The sequence below is a fragment of the Hypanus sabinus genome, chromosome 14 (genome assembly GCF_030144855.1).
Source record: "Hypanus sabinus isolate sHypSab1 chromosome 14, sHypSab1.hap1, whole genome shotgun sequence".
Classification (NCBI taxonomy): Eukaryota; Metazoa; Chordata; class Chondrichthyes; order Myliobatiformes; family Dasyatidae; genus Hypanus; species Hypanus sabinus.
In genome coordinates this window covers 104,838,282-104,850,633 of record NC_082719.1, presented here as the reverse complement: position 1 = coordinate 104,850,633, position 12,352 = coordinate 104,838,282, and the positions used below count along the sequence as shown (strand labels likewise).

At 42.8% G+C, this 12,352-nt stretch overlaps 1 protein-coding gene across 3 annotated transcripts in view; it reads left to right on the top strand.

The window, feature by feature from the left end:
* ctif (CBP80/20-dependent translation initiation factor) overlaps positions 1–12,352 on the top strand; it is a 226,744-nt gene that overhangs the window by 102,484 nt on the left and 111,908 nt on the right. For all 3 annotated transcript variants that reach the window (XM_059989755.1, XM_059989754.1, XM_059989753.1), the window contains exon 4: positions 11,455–11,528. In XM_059989755.1, coding sequence (XP_059845738.1) covers positions 11,455–11,528 — 74 coding nt within the window. The remainder of the gene's footprint in view (positions 1–11,454; positions 11,529–12,352) is intronic.

Genomic DNA, 12,352 nt, shown 5'->3' with positions numbered 1-12,352 from the left:
ATACGGCCAAGATCACAAAGAACTATCTTCAGCAAAAAGAAGAACAAGGAGTTTTACAGCAGATAGCTTGGCCTCCACAGAGCCACAAATCTCAGCATCGTCCAGACTGAGGGACACAAAAATGCTGGAGGAACTCAGCAGGCCAGGCAGCATCTGCAGAAAAAGTACACTCAACGTTTCAGGTCAAAACCTTTAGCAGGACTGGAGGAAAAAAGCTGAGGAGTCAATTTAAAAGGTGGGGGGAGAAGAGCAAGAAACACAAGGTGATAGGTGAAACCTGGAGGGGGAGGGGGTGAAGTAAAGAGCTGGGAAGTTGATTGGTGAAAGAGACAGAAGGCCATGGAAGAAAGGAAAAAAGGGTGGGAGGAATACCATAGGGAGTCAATGGACCCGCAAGGAGATGAGGTGAGGGAGGGATAAGGGGATGGGAAATAGTGAAGGAGGAGAGTGGAGAGCATTAGCGGAAGCTTGAGAAATCATGTTTATGCCGCCAGGTTGAAGGCTACCCAAAAGGAAGATAAGGTGTTGGTCTTCCAACCTAAGTGTCACCCCATCACAACAGTAGAGGAGACCATGGATGGACCTATTGGAATAGGAAAGGAAGTGGAATTAAAATGGGTGGCCACTGGGAGATCCCGCTTGTCTGGTGGATGGCGCGTAGGTGCTCATGTGCTGGACGTGTGGTGGTAGGTGAGGACAAGAGAACCCTATCCCTGGTAGGGTGGGGGGAGGATGGGGTAAGAGCAGATGTGCGTGAAATGGAAGAGATGCAGTTGAGGGCAGCCTTGATGGTGGAGGAAGGGAATCTCCTTCGTTCTGGAATGAAAAGCCTCATCCTGAGAGCAGATGCGGCAGAGATGGAGGAATTGAGAGAAGATTCCTCTTGCCCTCACCTGCCACCCCATCAGCCTCCATGGCTAGCACATAATTCTCTGAAACCTCTGCCACCTCCAGTGGGTTCCCACAACCAAACACATCTTTCCCTCCCCCCCCCCCCCCCCATACTTTCTGCTTCTCTGCTGCCTCTCACCCTTCTTAAATAGTAGAGTAACATTTCTGGACTCCCTTGTACATTCATTAGACCACAAGGAAAAGCAGCAGAAGTAGGCCATTTGGCCCATCTCCACCATTCAATCATGGACTGATACAATTCTTCATCCCCACTCCCCTGTCTTCTCCCCATACCCTTTGATGTCCTGGTTAATCAACAATCTAATCTATCTTTGCCTTAAATACACCAAATGACTTGGCCTCCGCAGCCGCTCGTGGCATAAAATTCCACAGATTTACCATGCTCTGATTAAAGTAATTTCACTACATCTCAGTTCTAAATGGACATCCTTCAATCCTGAAGTCACGCCCTCTGGTCCTAGACTCCCCTACCATGGGAAATAACTTCATCATATCTAATCTGATCAGGCCTTTTAACATCGGAATGTTTCTATGAGATCCCCCTCCTACTCCTGAACTCCAGGGAATACAGCCCAAGAGCTGCCAGACATTTCTCATACAGTAACCCTTTCATTCCTGGAATCAGTCTTGTGAATCTTCTCTGAACCCTCTCCAACGTCAGTATATCCTTTCTAAAGTAAGGAGCCCAAAACTGCTCACAATACTCCCAAGTGTGGTCTCAGGAGTGCCTTATAGAGCCTCAACATCACATCCCTGCTCTTATATTCTACACCTCTAGAAATCAATGCCAACATTGCATTTGCCTTCTTCACCACTGACTCAACCTGTAGGTTGTCCTTTAGGATATCCTGCACAAGGACTCCCAAGTCCCTTTGCATCTCTGCATTTTGAATTCTCTCCCCATCTAAATAATAGTCTGCCTGTTTATTTCTTCCACCAAAGTGCTTGACCATACACTTTACAACATAGTATTTCATTTGCCAGTTCTTTGTCCATTCCCCTAAACTATCTAAGTCTCTGCTGCCTCTCACCCCTCTTAAATAGTAGAGTAACATTTGCAATTTTCTAGTCATCGGGTACAATGCCAGAATTTATCGATTCTTGAAGGATTATTGTTAATGTCTCCGCAATCTCTCCAGCTACTTCTTTTACAGCCTGAGGGTGTATTCCATCAGGTCCGGGAGATTTATCCACCCTCAGACCATTAAGCTTCCTGAGCACCTTCTCAGGCATAATTTTCACTGCACAAACTTCACTTCCCTGACACTTTTGAACGTCCAGTATACTGCAGATGTCTTTTTCGTCCTATTTCAATGCTTGAACTCGAATCATTTCTCCAGTAACAGTGTATCCAGACAATCGCTGGTGATTCACCCACTCTAAAACTTTTTCTTCCAGTTCTGGCCACTGGCATGTTTTCCCACAGTTTGCACATTTCGTCTTTGGCATTTTCCCTCAGCATGTCCTCTGCCTTTCTCCACTCTCTCACTCTCTCTCGTTTACTCTAAACTTCTTAGCAGCTGCAGAATTATTCGTTCCTTTAGCAAAATGAACAACCTTCGGCTTGAAGCCAGCATCATATCACATTTGTTTTAATCTTTTGTACATGGTGGTTGCAAACTCAATACTGAGTACACGTACTAATCCTGCCACCCCGTGTTATATTTTAACGAGATTATGATGGGTATTGAAATGGTTTCACGGGGGTTTCCATTGGAAACCTAATTGAAAATTTCTCTCCCTGATTTATTTATTAAGAATTCGCCTATAGCACTCTACAATGTGTAGGCCTGTTTTCTTAGCAGGTAGCAAAGCTGAATACCGGCACTTGAGATCTTGTGATCTTTTCTGGTTAAATCAAAAACCTCTACAAAAGGGGTCAGCTTATACAAAGGTAACATGAAAAAGTTACTTTTTTAGCCTTGAAAATGGGGGTTGGCTTATACTCCAGAATATATGGTAAATCTCCTGGACCTGATGGAATGCACCCTCAGGTTCTGAAGGAAGTAGCTGGAGAGATTGCAGAGGCATTAACAATGATCTTTCAAGAGTCGATAGATTTTGGCATTGTACCAGATGACTGGAAAATTACTCCACTATTTAAGAAGGGTGGGAGGCAGCAGAAAGGAAACTAGACCTGTTAGCCTGACATCAGTGATTGGGAAGTTGTTAGAATCAATTGTTAGGGATGAGATTACGGAGTATCTGGAGACACATGACAATATAAGCCAACGCCAGCGTGGTTTCCTGAAAGGAAGATCCTGCTTGACTAACCTACTACAGTTTTTTGAGGAAATTACAAGCAGGGTAGACAAAGGAAATGTAGTAGATGTGGTGTACTTGGATTTTCTGAAGGCCCTTGACAAGGTTCTGCACTTGAGGCTGTTTAGCAAAATAAGAGCCCGTGGAATTACAGGGGAGTTACTAGCATGGGTGGAACATTGGCTGATTAGCAGAAAACAGAGAGTGGGAATAAAGGGATCCTATTCTGGCTGGCTGCTGGTTACCAATGAAGTTCGGTGGGGTCGATGTTGGGACCACTGTTTTTTTACGAAATATGTCAATGATGTGGACTATGGGATTAATGGATTTGTGGCTAAGTTTACCAATGATGCAAAGATAGGTGGAGGAGCAGGTAGTGTTGAGGAAACAGGGAGCCTGCAGATAGACTTAGATAGTTTAGGGGAATGGGCAAAGAAGTGGCAAATGAAGTACAGTGTTGGAAAGTGTATTGTCATGCACTTTTGTGGAAGAAATAAACAGGCAGACTATTATTTAGATGAGGAGAGAATTCAAAATGCAGAGATGCAAAGGGACTTGGGAGTCCTTGTGCAGGATACCCTGAAGGTTAACCTCCAGGTTGATCAGTGGTGAACCTCCAGGTTGAGAAGGTGAATGCAATGTTGGCATCAATTTCTAGTGCAGGGATGTGATGTTGAAGCTCTATAAGGCACTTGTGAGACCACACTTAGAGTATTGCGTGCTGTTTTGGGCTCCTTATTTTAGAAAGGATATACTGATATTGTAGAGGGTTCAGAGAAGATTCACAAGAATGAAAGGGTTACCATATGAGGAATGTCTGGCAGCTCTTGGGCTGTATTCCCTGGAGTTCAGGAGAGTGAGAGGGGAAACTCATAGAAACGTTCTGTATGTTAAAAGGCCTGAACAGATTAGATATGGCAAAGTTATTTCCCATGGTAGGGATGTCTAGGACAAGAGGGCATGACTTCAGTATTGGAGGACGTCCTTTTAGAATTGAGATGTGGAGAAATTTCCTTAGTCAGAGGGTGGTAAATCTGTGGAACTTCTTGCCACAAGCGGCTGTGGAGGCCGAGTCATTGGGTGTATTTAAGGCAGAGATAGATTGGTTCTTGATTAACCAGGGCAACAAAAGGGTATGGGGAGGAAGGCAGGAGGAGTGGGGATGACTGGAAGAATTGGATCAGCCCATGATTGAATAGCAGAGCAGACTCGATGGGCTGAATGACCTACTTCTGCTGCTATATCTTATGGTCTTATTAAATGGCAAATGCCTCAATTTTACCACTGTCCAGTAACCTTAGCAACTAAATGGATGGCAGGTTTAAAAAAAAATGAAAAGTTTTAATCTGAAAGTTGTAAAATATTACTCTCTAGAAGGTCCATCATATCCATGCTAACCAAAAGTCAAGTTCAAGTTTATTGTTAATCGACTACATATTTATAACCAACCAAAACATCAAACTTTACCATAAAACGTCAATAAAGTGTCATTCAAAATGCATGTAGTACATATTGAGCTTTGGTGTAATCCTGTTTCCACATAGTGTCACTGTTAGCGTGATGCTATTACAGCTTGGGGGTGTTTGGGTGTGTGGCACCATTTGTAGAGAGTTAGTATGTTCTCCCCATGACTACTTGGGTTTTCTCCAGGTGCTCCAGTTTCCTCCCACAGTCCAAAGACATACTGGTTAGTAGGTCAATTGGTCATGGTAAATAGGTTAGTGTTAAATAGGTGGGTTGCTGGGTGTGCGGCCCTTTGGGTCAGAAGGGCTCATTCTGAGCTAAATACATAAATAAATGAATCAATCTAGGCCTATATCCTTACAGGTTCGGAGTCTTCAAGTTAGCATCCAGGTGCTTTTTCAATGGATTGAAGGATTTCTGTTTCCATTCTCCCTATAGACTGAGTCCCAGATACTTACTACTTGAAAAGTGAAACAATATTTCTTCAATTTCCTTTTAGCAATTAACTTAAATTTAACCCCCAACATATTGGCTACTCTGCCAAGAGTTAGAGGCCTCTACCTGTTCATCCTTTTCGAACCGTCCAAAGAAAACCAGCCCTTTTTAGCCTCTTTCTCCTCCCCAACTACAACTTTCCATAGTTTTCCTCTACAGACTGTGGTGCCTGGACAACACAGTTCTGAGTTTAAGAATGTGGAACTATATACCAAAATCCAGTCAAGAAGAAAAGAGCTTACGAAAGGTTAAAAAAAAACTAGCTAATGATAGGGATCGAGAAGATTATAAGGCTGGCAGAAAGAAGCTTAAGAAGGGGCCATGAGAAGTCCTTGACGGACAGGATTAAGGAAAACCCCAAGGCATTCTACAAGTATGTATAAGAGGATAAGATATGAGAGAATAGGACCAATCAGGTGTGACATTGGAAAAGTGTGTATGGAACTAGAGGAGATGGCAGAAGTGCTTAATGAATACTTTACTTCAGTATTCACTACAGAAAAGGATCTTAGCAATTGTAGGGATGACTTGCAGCAGACTGAAAAGCTTGAGTATGTAGATATTAAGGAAGAGGATGTGCTGGAGCTTTGGGAAAGCATCAAGTTGGATAAGTCACCAGAACTGGACAGGATGTACCCCAGGCTACTGTGGGAGACAAGGGAGGAGATTGCTGAGCCTCTGACAATGATCTTTGCATCACCAATGAGGATGGGAGAGGTTCCGAAGGATTGGAGGGTTGAGGATGTTGTTCCCTTATTCAAGAAAGGGAGTAGAGATAACCCAGGAAATTACAGACCAGTGAGTCTTACTTAAGTGGTTGGTAAGTTGATGGAGAAGATCCTGAGAGGCAGGATTTATGAACATTTGGAGAGGCATAATATGATTAGGAATAGTCAGCTTGGCTTTGTCAGGTCATGCTTTGCAAGCTTGATTTAATTTTTTCAGGATATGATGAAGGTAGAGCCATAGATATAGTGTACAATTGAAGTCAGAGGTTTACATACATCTTAGCCAAATATGTTTAAACTCAGTTTTTCACAATTCCTGACATTTAATCCTAGAAAACATTCCCAGTCTTAGGTCAGTTAGGATACCTACCTGATTTTAAGAATGTGAAGTGTCAGAATTATAGTAGAGCGAATGATTTATTTCAGCTTTTATTTCTTTCATCACATTCCCAGTGGGTCAGAAGTTTACATACACTTTGTTAGTATTTGGTAGCATTGCCTGTAAATTGTTTAACTTGGGTCAAATGTTTTGGGTAGCCTTCCACAAGCTTCTCACAGTAAGTTACTGGAATTTTGTTCCATTCCACCAGACAGAACTGGTGTAACTGAGTCTGCCCACCAATTTTCTATCGGATTGAGGTCAGGGCTTTATGATGGCCAGTCCAATACCGTGACTTTGTTGTCCTTCAGCAATTTTGCCACAGCTTTGGAGGTATGCCTGGGGTCATCGTCGATTTGGAAGACCCATTTGTGACTGAGCTTTAACTTCCTGGCTGATGTCTTGAGATGTTGCTTCAATATATCCACATAATTTTCCTTCCTCATGATGCCATCTATTTTGTGAAGTACACCAGTCCCTCCTGCAGCAAAGCACCCCCACAACATGATGCTGCCACCCCCATGCTTCACGGTTGGGATGGTGTTCTTCGGCTTGCAAGCCTCATCCTTTTTCCTCCAAACGTAAAGATGGTCATTATGGACAAGCAGTTCAATTATTGTTTCATCAGACCAGGGGACATTTCTCCAAAAAGTAAGATCTTTGTCCCCATGTGCACTTGCAAACTGTAGTCTGGCTTTTTTATGGCAGTTTTGGAGCAGTGGCTTCTTCCTTGCTGAGAAGCCTTTCAGGTTATGTTGATATAGGACTCGTTTTACTGTGAATATAGACACTTGTTTACCTGTTTCCTTCAGCATCTTCACAAGGTCCTTTGCTGTTGTTCTGGGATTGATTTGGACTTTTTGCGCTGAAGTACGTTCATCTCTAGGAGACAGAATGCGTCTCCTTGCGGCTGCGTGGTCCCATGGTGTTTATACTTGCTTACTATTGTTTGTACAGATGAACGTGGTACCTTCAGGCGTTTGGAAATTGCTCCCAAGGATGAACCAGACTTGTGGAGGTCCACTATTTCCTTTTCTGAGGTCTTGGCTGATTTCTTTTGATTTTGTTTGTAAACTTCTGACCCACTGGAGTTGTGATATAGTCAATTAAAAGTGAAATAATCTGTAAACAATTGTTGGAAAAATTACTCGTGTCATGCACAAAGTAGATGTCCTCAATATCTTCCCAATACTATAGTTTGCTAATACGAAATCTGTGGAGTTGTTAAACAATGAGTTTTAATGACTTCAACCTAAGTCTATGTTATCTTCTGACTTCAACTATATATGGATTTTAGCAAGGCATTTGATAAGGTACCCCATGCAAGGCTTATTGAGAAAGTAAGAAGGTATGGGATCCAAGGGGACATTGCTTTGTGGATCCAGAATTGGCTTGCCCACAGAAGGCAAAGAGTGATCGTAGACGGGTCATGTTCTGCATGGAGGTTGGTCACCAGTGGAGTGCCTCAGGGATCTGTTCTGGGACCCCTACTCTTTGTGATTTTTATAAATGACCTGGATGAGGAAGTGGAGGGATGGGTTAGTAAATTTGCTGATGACACAAAGGTTGAAGGTTATTCTGGATAGTGTGGAGGGCTGTCAGAGGTTACAGCAAGACATTGATAGAAAGCAAAACTGGGCTGAGAAGTGGCAGATGGAGTTCAACCCAGATAAGTGTGAGATGGTTCATTTTGGTAGGTCAAATATGATGGTAGAATATAGCATTAGTGGCAAGACTCTTGGCAGTGTGGAGGATCAGAGGGGCTTCGAGTCCATAGGACACTCAAAGCTGCTACACAGGTTGACTCTGTGGTTAAGAAGGAATATGGTGCAATTGTGGGATTGAGTTTAAGAGCGAGAGGTAATGTTGCAGCTATACAGGACCCTGGTCAGACACCATTTGGAGTACTGTGCTCAGTTCTGGTCACCTCACCACAGGAAGGACGTGGAACCCATAGAAAGGGTGCAGAGGAGATTGACAAGGATGTTGCCTGGATTAGGGAGCATGCTTTATGAGAATAGGTTGAGTGAACTCGGCCTTTTCTCCTTGGAGCGACAGAGGATAAGAAGTGACCTAATAGAGATGTACAAGATAATGAGAGGCATTGATTGTGTGGATAGTCAGAGGTTTTTTCCCAGGGCTGAAATGGCTAGCATGAGAGTGCACAACTTTAAGGTGCTTGGAAGTAGGTACAGAGGAGATGTCAGGGGTAAGCTTTTTACTCAGAGTGGTGAGTGCGTGGAATGGGCTGCCAGCAGTTGTTGTGGAAGCGGAATCAATAGGGTCTTTTAATAAACTCCTGGATAGATACATGGAGCTTAGAAAAATAGAGGGCTATGGGTAAGCCTAGGTAGTTCTAAGTTAAGGGCATGTTCCGTATAGCTTTCTGGGCTGAAGGGCTTGTATTGTACTGTAGGTTTTCTGTTTCTATCAGACCATAAATGGCAGGAGCAGAATGAGGCCATTTGGCCCATTGAGGCTGTGCTGACATTTCATCATGGCTGATCCATTTTCCATTTCAGCTGCTTTCCCTGTCTTTACTCAGTAACCTTTCACACCCTGACCAGTCAAGATCCTCTCAAGCTCTGCTTTAAATATACTCAGTGACTTGGCTCTCATAGCCACCTATGGCAATGAATTCCACAGATTCATCACCCTCTCTAATGTCCTTGCGTAGATAAGGGGCCCACAGCTGCTCACAGTACTGCATGAAATCTCTTTGCATCTCAGATTTTTGAATTTTCTGCTGGTTTAGAAAATAATCTACACTTTTATTCCTTCTCCCAAAGTGCATGGCCATACACTTGCCAACACTATATTGCATCTGCCACTTCTTTGCTCATTCTATTAATCTGTCTAGCCCCTTCTGCAACATCCCTGCTTCCTCAGTATTACCTTCCCCTCCACCATTCTTCGTATTGTCTGCAAACATGGCCACAAAACCATCAATTCCATCATCCAAATCATTGACATGTAATGTAAAATGAAATGGTCCCAACATAGACACCTGTGGAACACCAGTAGTCACCAGCACCCATCAAGAATAGGCTCCCTTGATTCCTTCTTTGCCTCCTGCCAATTAGTCAATGCTCTGTCCATGCCAGTATCTTTCCTGTAATAACATGGGCTTTTATCTTGTTAAGCAGCCTCAAAGACCTTCTGAAAATCCAAGTACACAGCATCCACTGATTCTCCCCTGTCTATCCTGCTAGTTATTTCTTCAAAGAATTCCAACAGATTTGTCAGGCAAGATTTCCCCTTGGGGATACCATGCTGACTACGGCCTATTTTATCCTGTGCTTTTAAGAACCTTGAGATCTCATCCTTAACAATCAGCTCCAACATCTTCCGAACCAAGAAGTCGGACTAACTGGCCAATAGTTTTCCTTCTTCTGCCTCTCTCCCTTCTTTAAGAGCAGAGTGACGTTTGCAATTTTCCAGTCATCTGGAACCATGCTAGAATCTAGTGTTCTTGAAAGATTATTTCTAAATCCTCCACATCTCTGCAGCCAGCTCTTTCAGAACCCTGGGGTGTAGTCCATCTGATCCAGCTGATTTATTTACCTTCAGACCTATCAGCTTCCCAAGCACCTTCTCCCTAGTAATAGCAACTGCACTCACTTTGCCCCCAACAGTCTTGAACTTGTGCCCTGTGCGAAAATATTAAGTTCAAAGTAAATTTATTATCAAGGTATGTATATGTCACCATATACCACCTTGAGATTCATTTTCTTGTGGGCATTCAGAGTAGAACAAAGAGATACCATAGAATAATGAAAAACTACACACACAGACAAACCATCAACATCCAAAACAAGACAACCTAGCAACTATACTGTAAATAGAAACAAATAAATAGTTAATATTGAGAACATGGATTGTGGAGTCCTTGCACTGAGTTCATAGATTGTGGAATCAGTTCAGTGCTGAGCTGAGTGAAGTTAGTCACACGGTTCAGGAGCCTGATGATATTAAAAGTTCTAATAACGAAGGTCCCATTTTCAGACTTTTCTATTTGAGTAGAAAAATCATGCAAAGGTAATGCATAAAATGTATTTTAAAAGTTTCTACAGAGAAGTGAAGAATTATTAAGAATTATTATTATTACTCACATAGAGACTCCACTAAGCATTATGTCAGAGATTAAATGAGACTGTTCTAACTGGTCTCATTCACAAACAAAAAAAACTGTAAAGCCGCAGAAATCTTTCTTGCTGTTCGATCATTTGTTTGTTTAAGCGCCATATCTCAAGAACTACACCTGATAAAAATGGTCAGATTTCAGTTTGAAATGTATATGAAGCACTCTGTTTCTGTCACTGTGTAAAACAATCTCCAGCCCTGCCAAACGTGTGAGATTGAGGTGTGAAACCCCTGTTTGTGTGGGTGCTTTGTGATCTGTTACCATTACAAAAGAGTACCATGAAATAACAGGCAGTACACCATATGCAATTAAACAATTTAGCTTTATGATTTTTAATTTGACTACAGGGTTAATGAAGAAAAAGGAAAATGGCTCTTTTTAGTGAAACAGTCTAACGTGCACAAGTTGGAGTTCATGATTTCCCTTTTGCCGATCCTCCTTCAATCTCCCCTCGGATCACGCCTCTGCTCCGGGTCGAGTCCTACAATCTCTTCTCTCTCCATTTCCCACTGAACAAAAGACCCAATTTAAGGCGCACAGCACAAAAACACACTCCCCTCATTGGACGGCTCACATTCCAAAGCACCCATTATCTCTCACTGTAACCCAAGCACTGCTTCTACAGAAAGACCGTTACATTGGCAGTGAAACCTTTCCCAGGGTGTTACAGGTAATTAACAGCATTTTCTCAGTGCTGTGCCAACCAAGGTGATACGGTCAGGTCTTTGATTCTGTGACTTTCTGTCACCACTGCATGAAACCTAACATATGGATGACAGAAAACAATGGAGGGCTATGTGGGTGGGAAGGGTTAAAGGATTGGTACAACATTGTAGGCTGAAGGGCTTGCAGTATGCTGTAACATAATGTTGCATGTAATGTGTAATAAACGCAAGAGATTCTGCAGGTGTTGGATTTCAACAGCAAGATTCACCAAATGCTGGAGCATCTGTGGGGAGGAATAATCAGTTGATGTGTCAGGCCGAGACTCTTCATCAGATTATTATATAATAAACATCCAGAGTTTGTACTAATGCTGATTCTCTGCATCTCGTTTCTCTCGTTTCCAGATCTGTAACCAAGAAACATCTTATGACATTCTGGGGACAGATATCTGGGCAGTTAACTCCTTTGAAAACATTAGGTAGGTTCTTTTTCTTCTCCATGCATACTGTTCAGTGGTTATGTCCTTTCTCTGCAGCTTGCAGGACTTTCCACTGCCCACTTCCTTCCAAGATATTGGGGGACTGCAATATTACTTAACCTTTCTCTTCTCAGTGCTTTGATTATTTGAAACCTCGTGTAGTAGAGACACCAAGATAGATGTTTCTGTGTCGGCCTGGTACAAATTGGGGCTTGTGTAATGAAGCTTTGGGATTAGCACATACATTACAGATTCAAGGCTGACGAGCAGTGGGGGGTCATTGATAAGGATACAGTGTTATAGGAGTGGAACATTCAATGTAATGTTTGGGTGGGGGGGTCATTGATAAGGATACAGTGTTATAGGAGTGGAACTTATTCAATGTAATGTTTGGGTGGGGGGTCATTGATAAGGATACAGTGTTATAGGAGTGGAACGTACTCTGTAATGCTTGGATGGGGGGTCATTGATAAGGATACAGTGTTATAGGAGTGGAATGTATGTAGTGCTTGGGTGGGGGGGGTCATTGATATGGATACAGTGTTATAGGAGTGGAATGTATGTAATGCTTGGGTGGGGGGTCATTGATAAGGATACAGTGTTATAGGAGTGGAACGTACTCTGTAATGCTTGGGTGGGGGGTCATTGATAAGGATACAGTGTTATAGGAGTGGAATGTATGTAATGCTTGGGTGGGGGGGGTCATTGATAAGGATACAGAGTTATAGGAGTGGAACGTACTCTGTAATGCTTGGGTGGGGGGGGTCATTAATAAGGATACAGTGTTATAGGAGTGGAATGTATGTAATGCTTGGGTGGGGAGG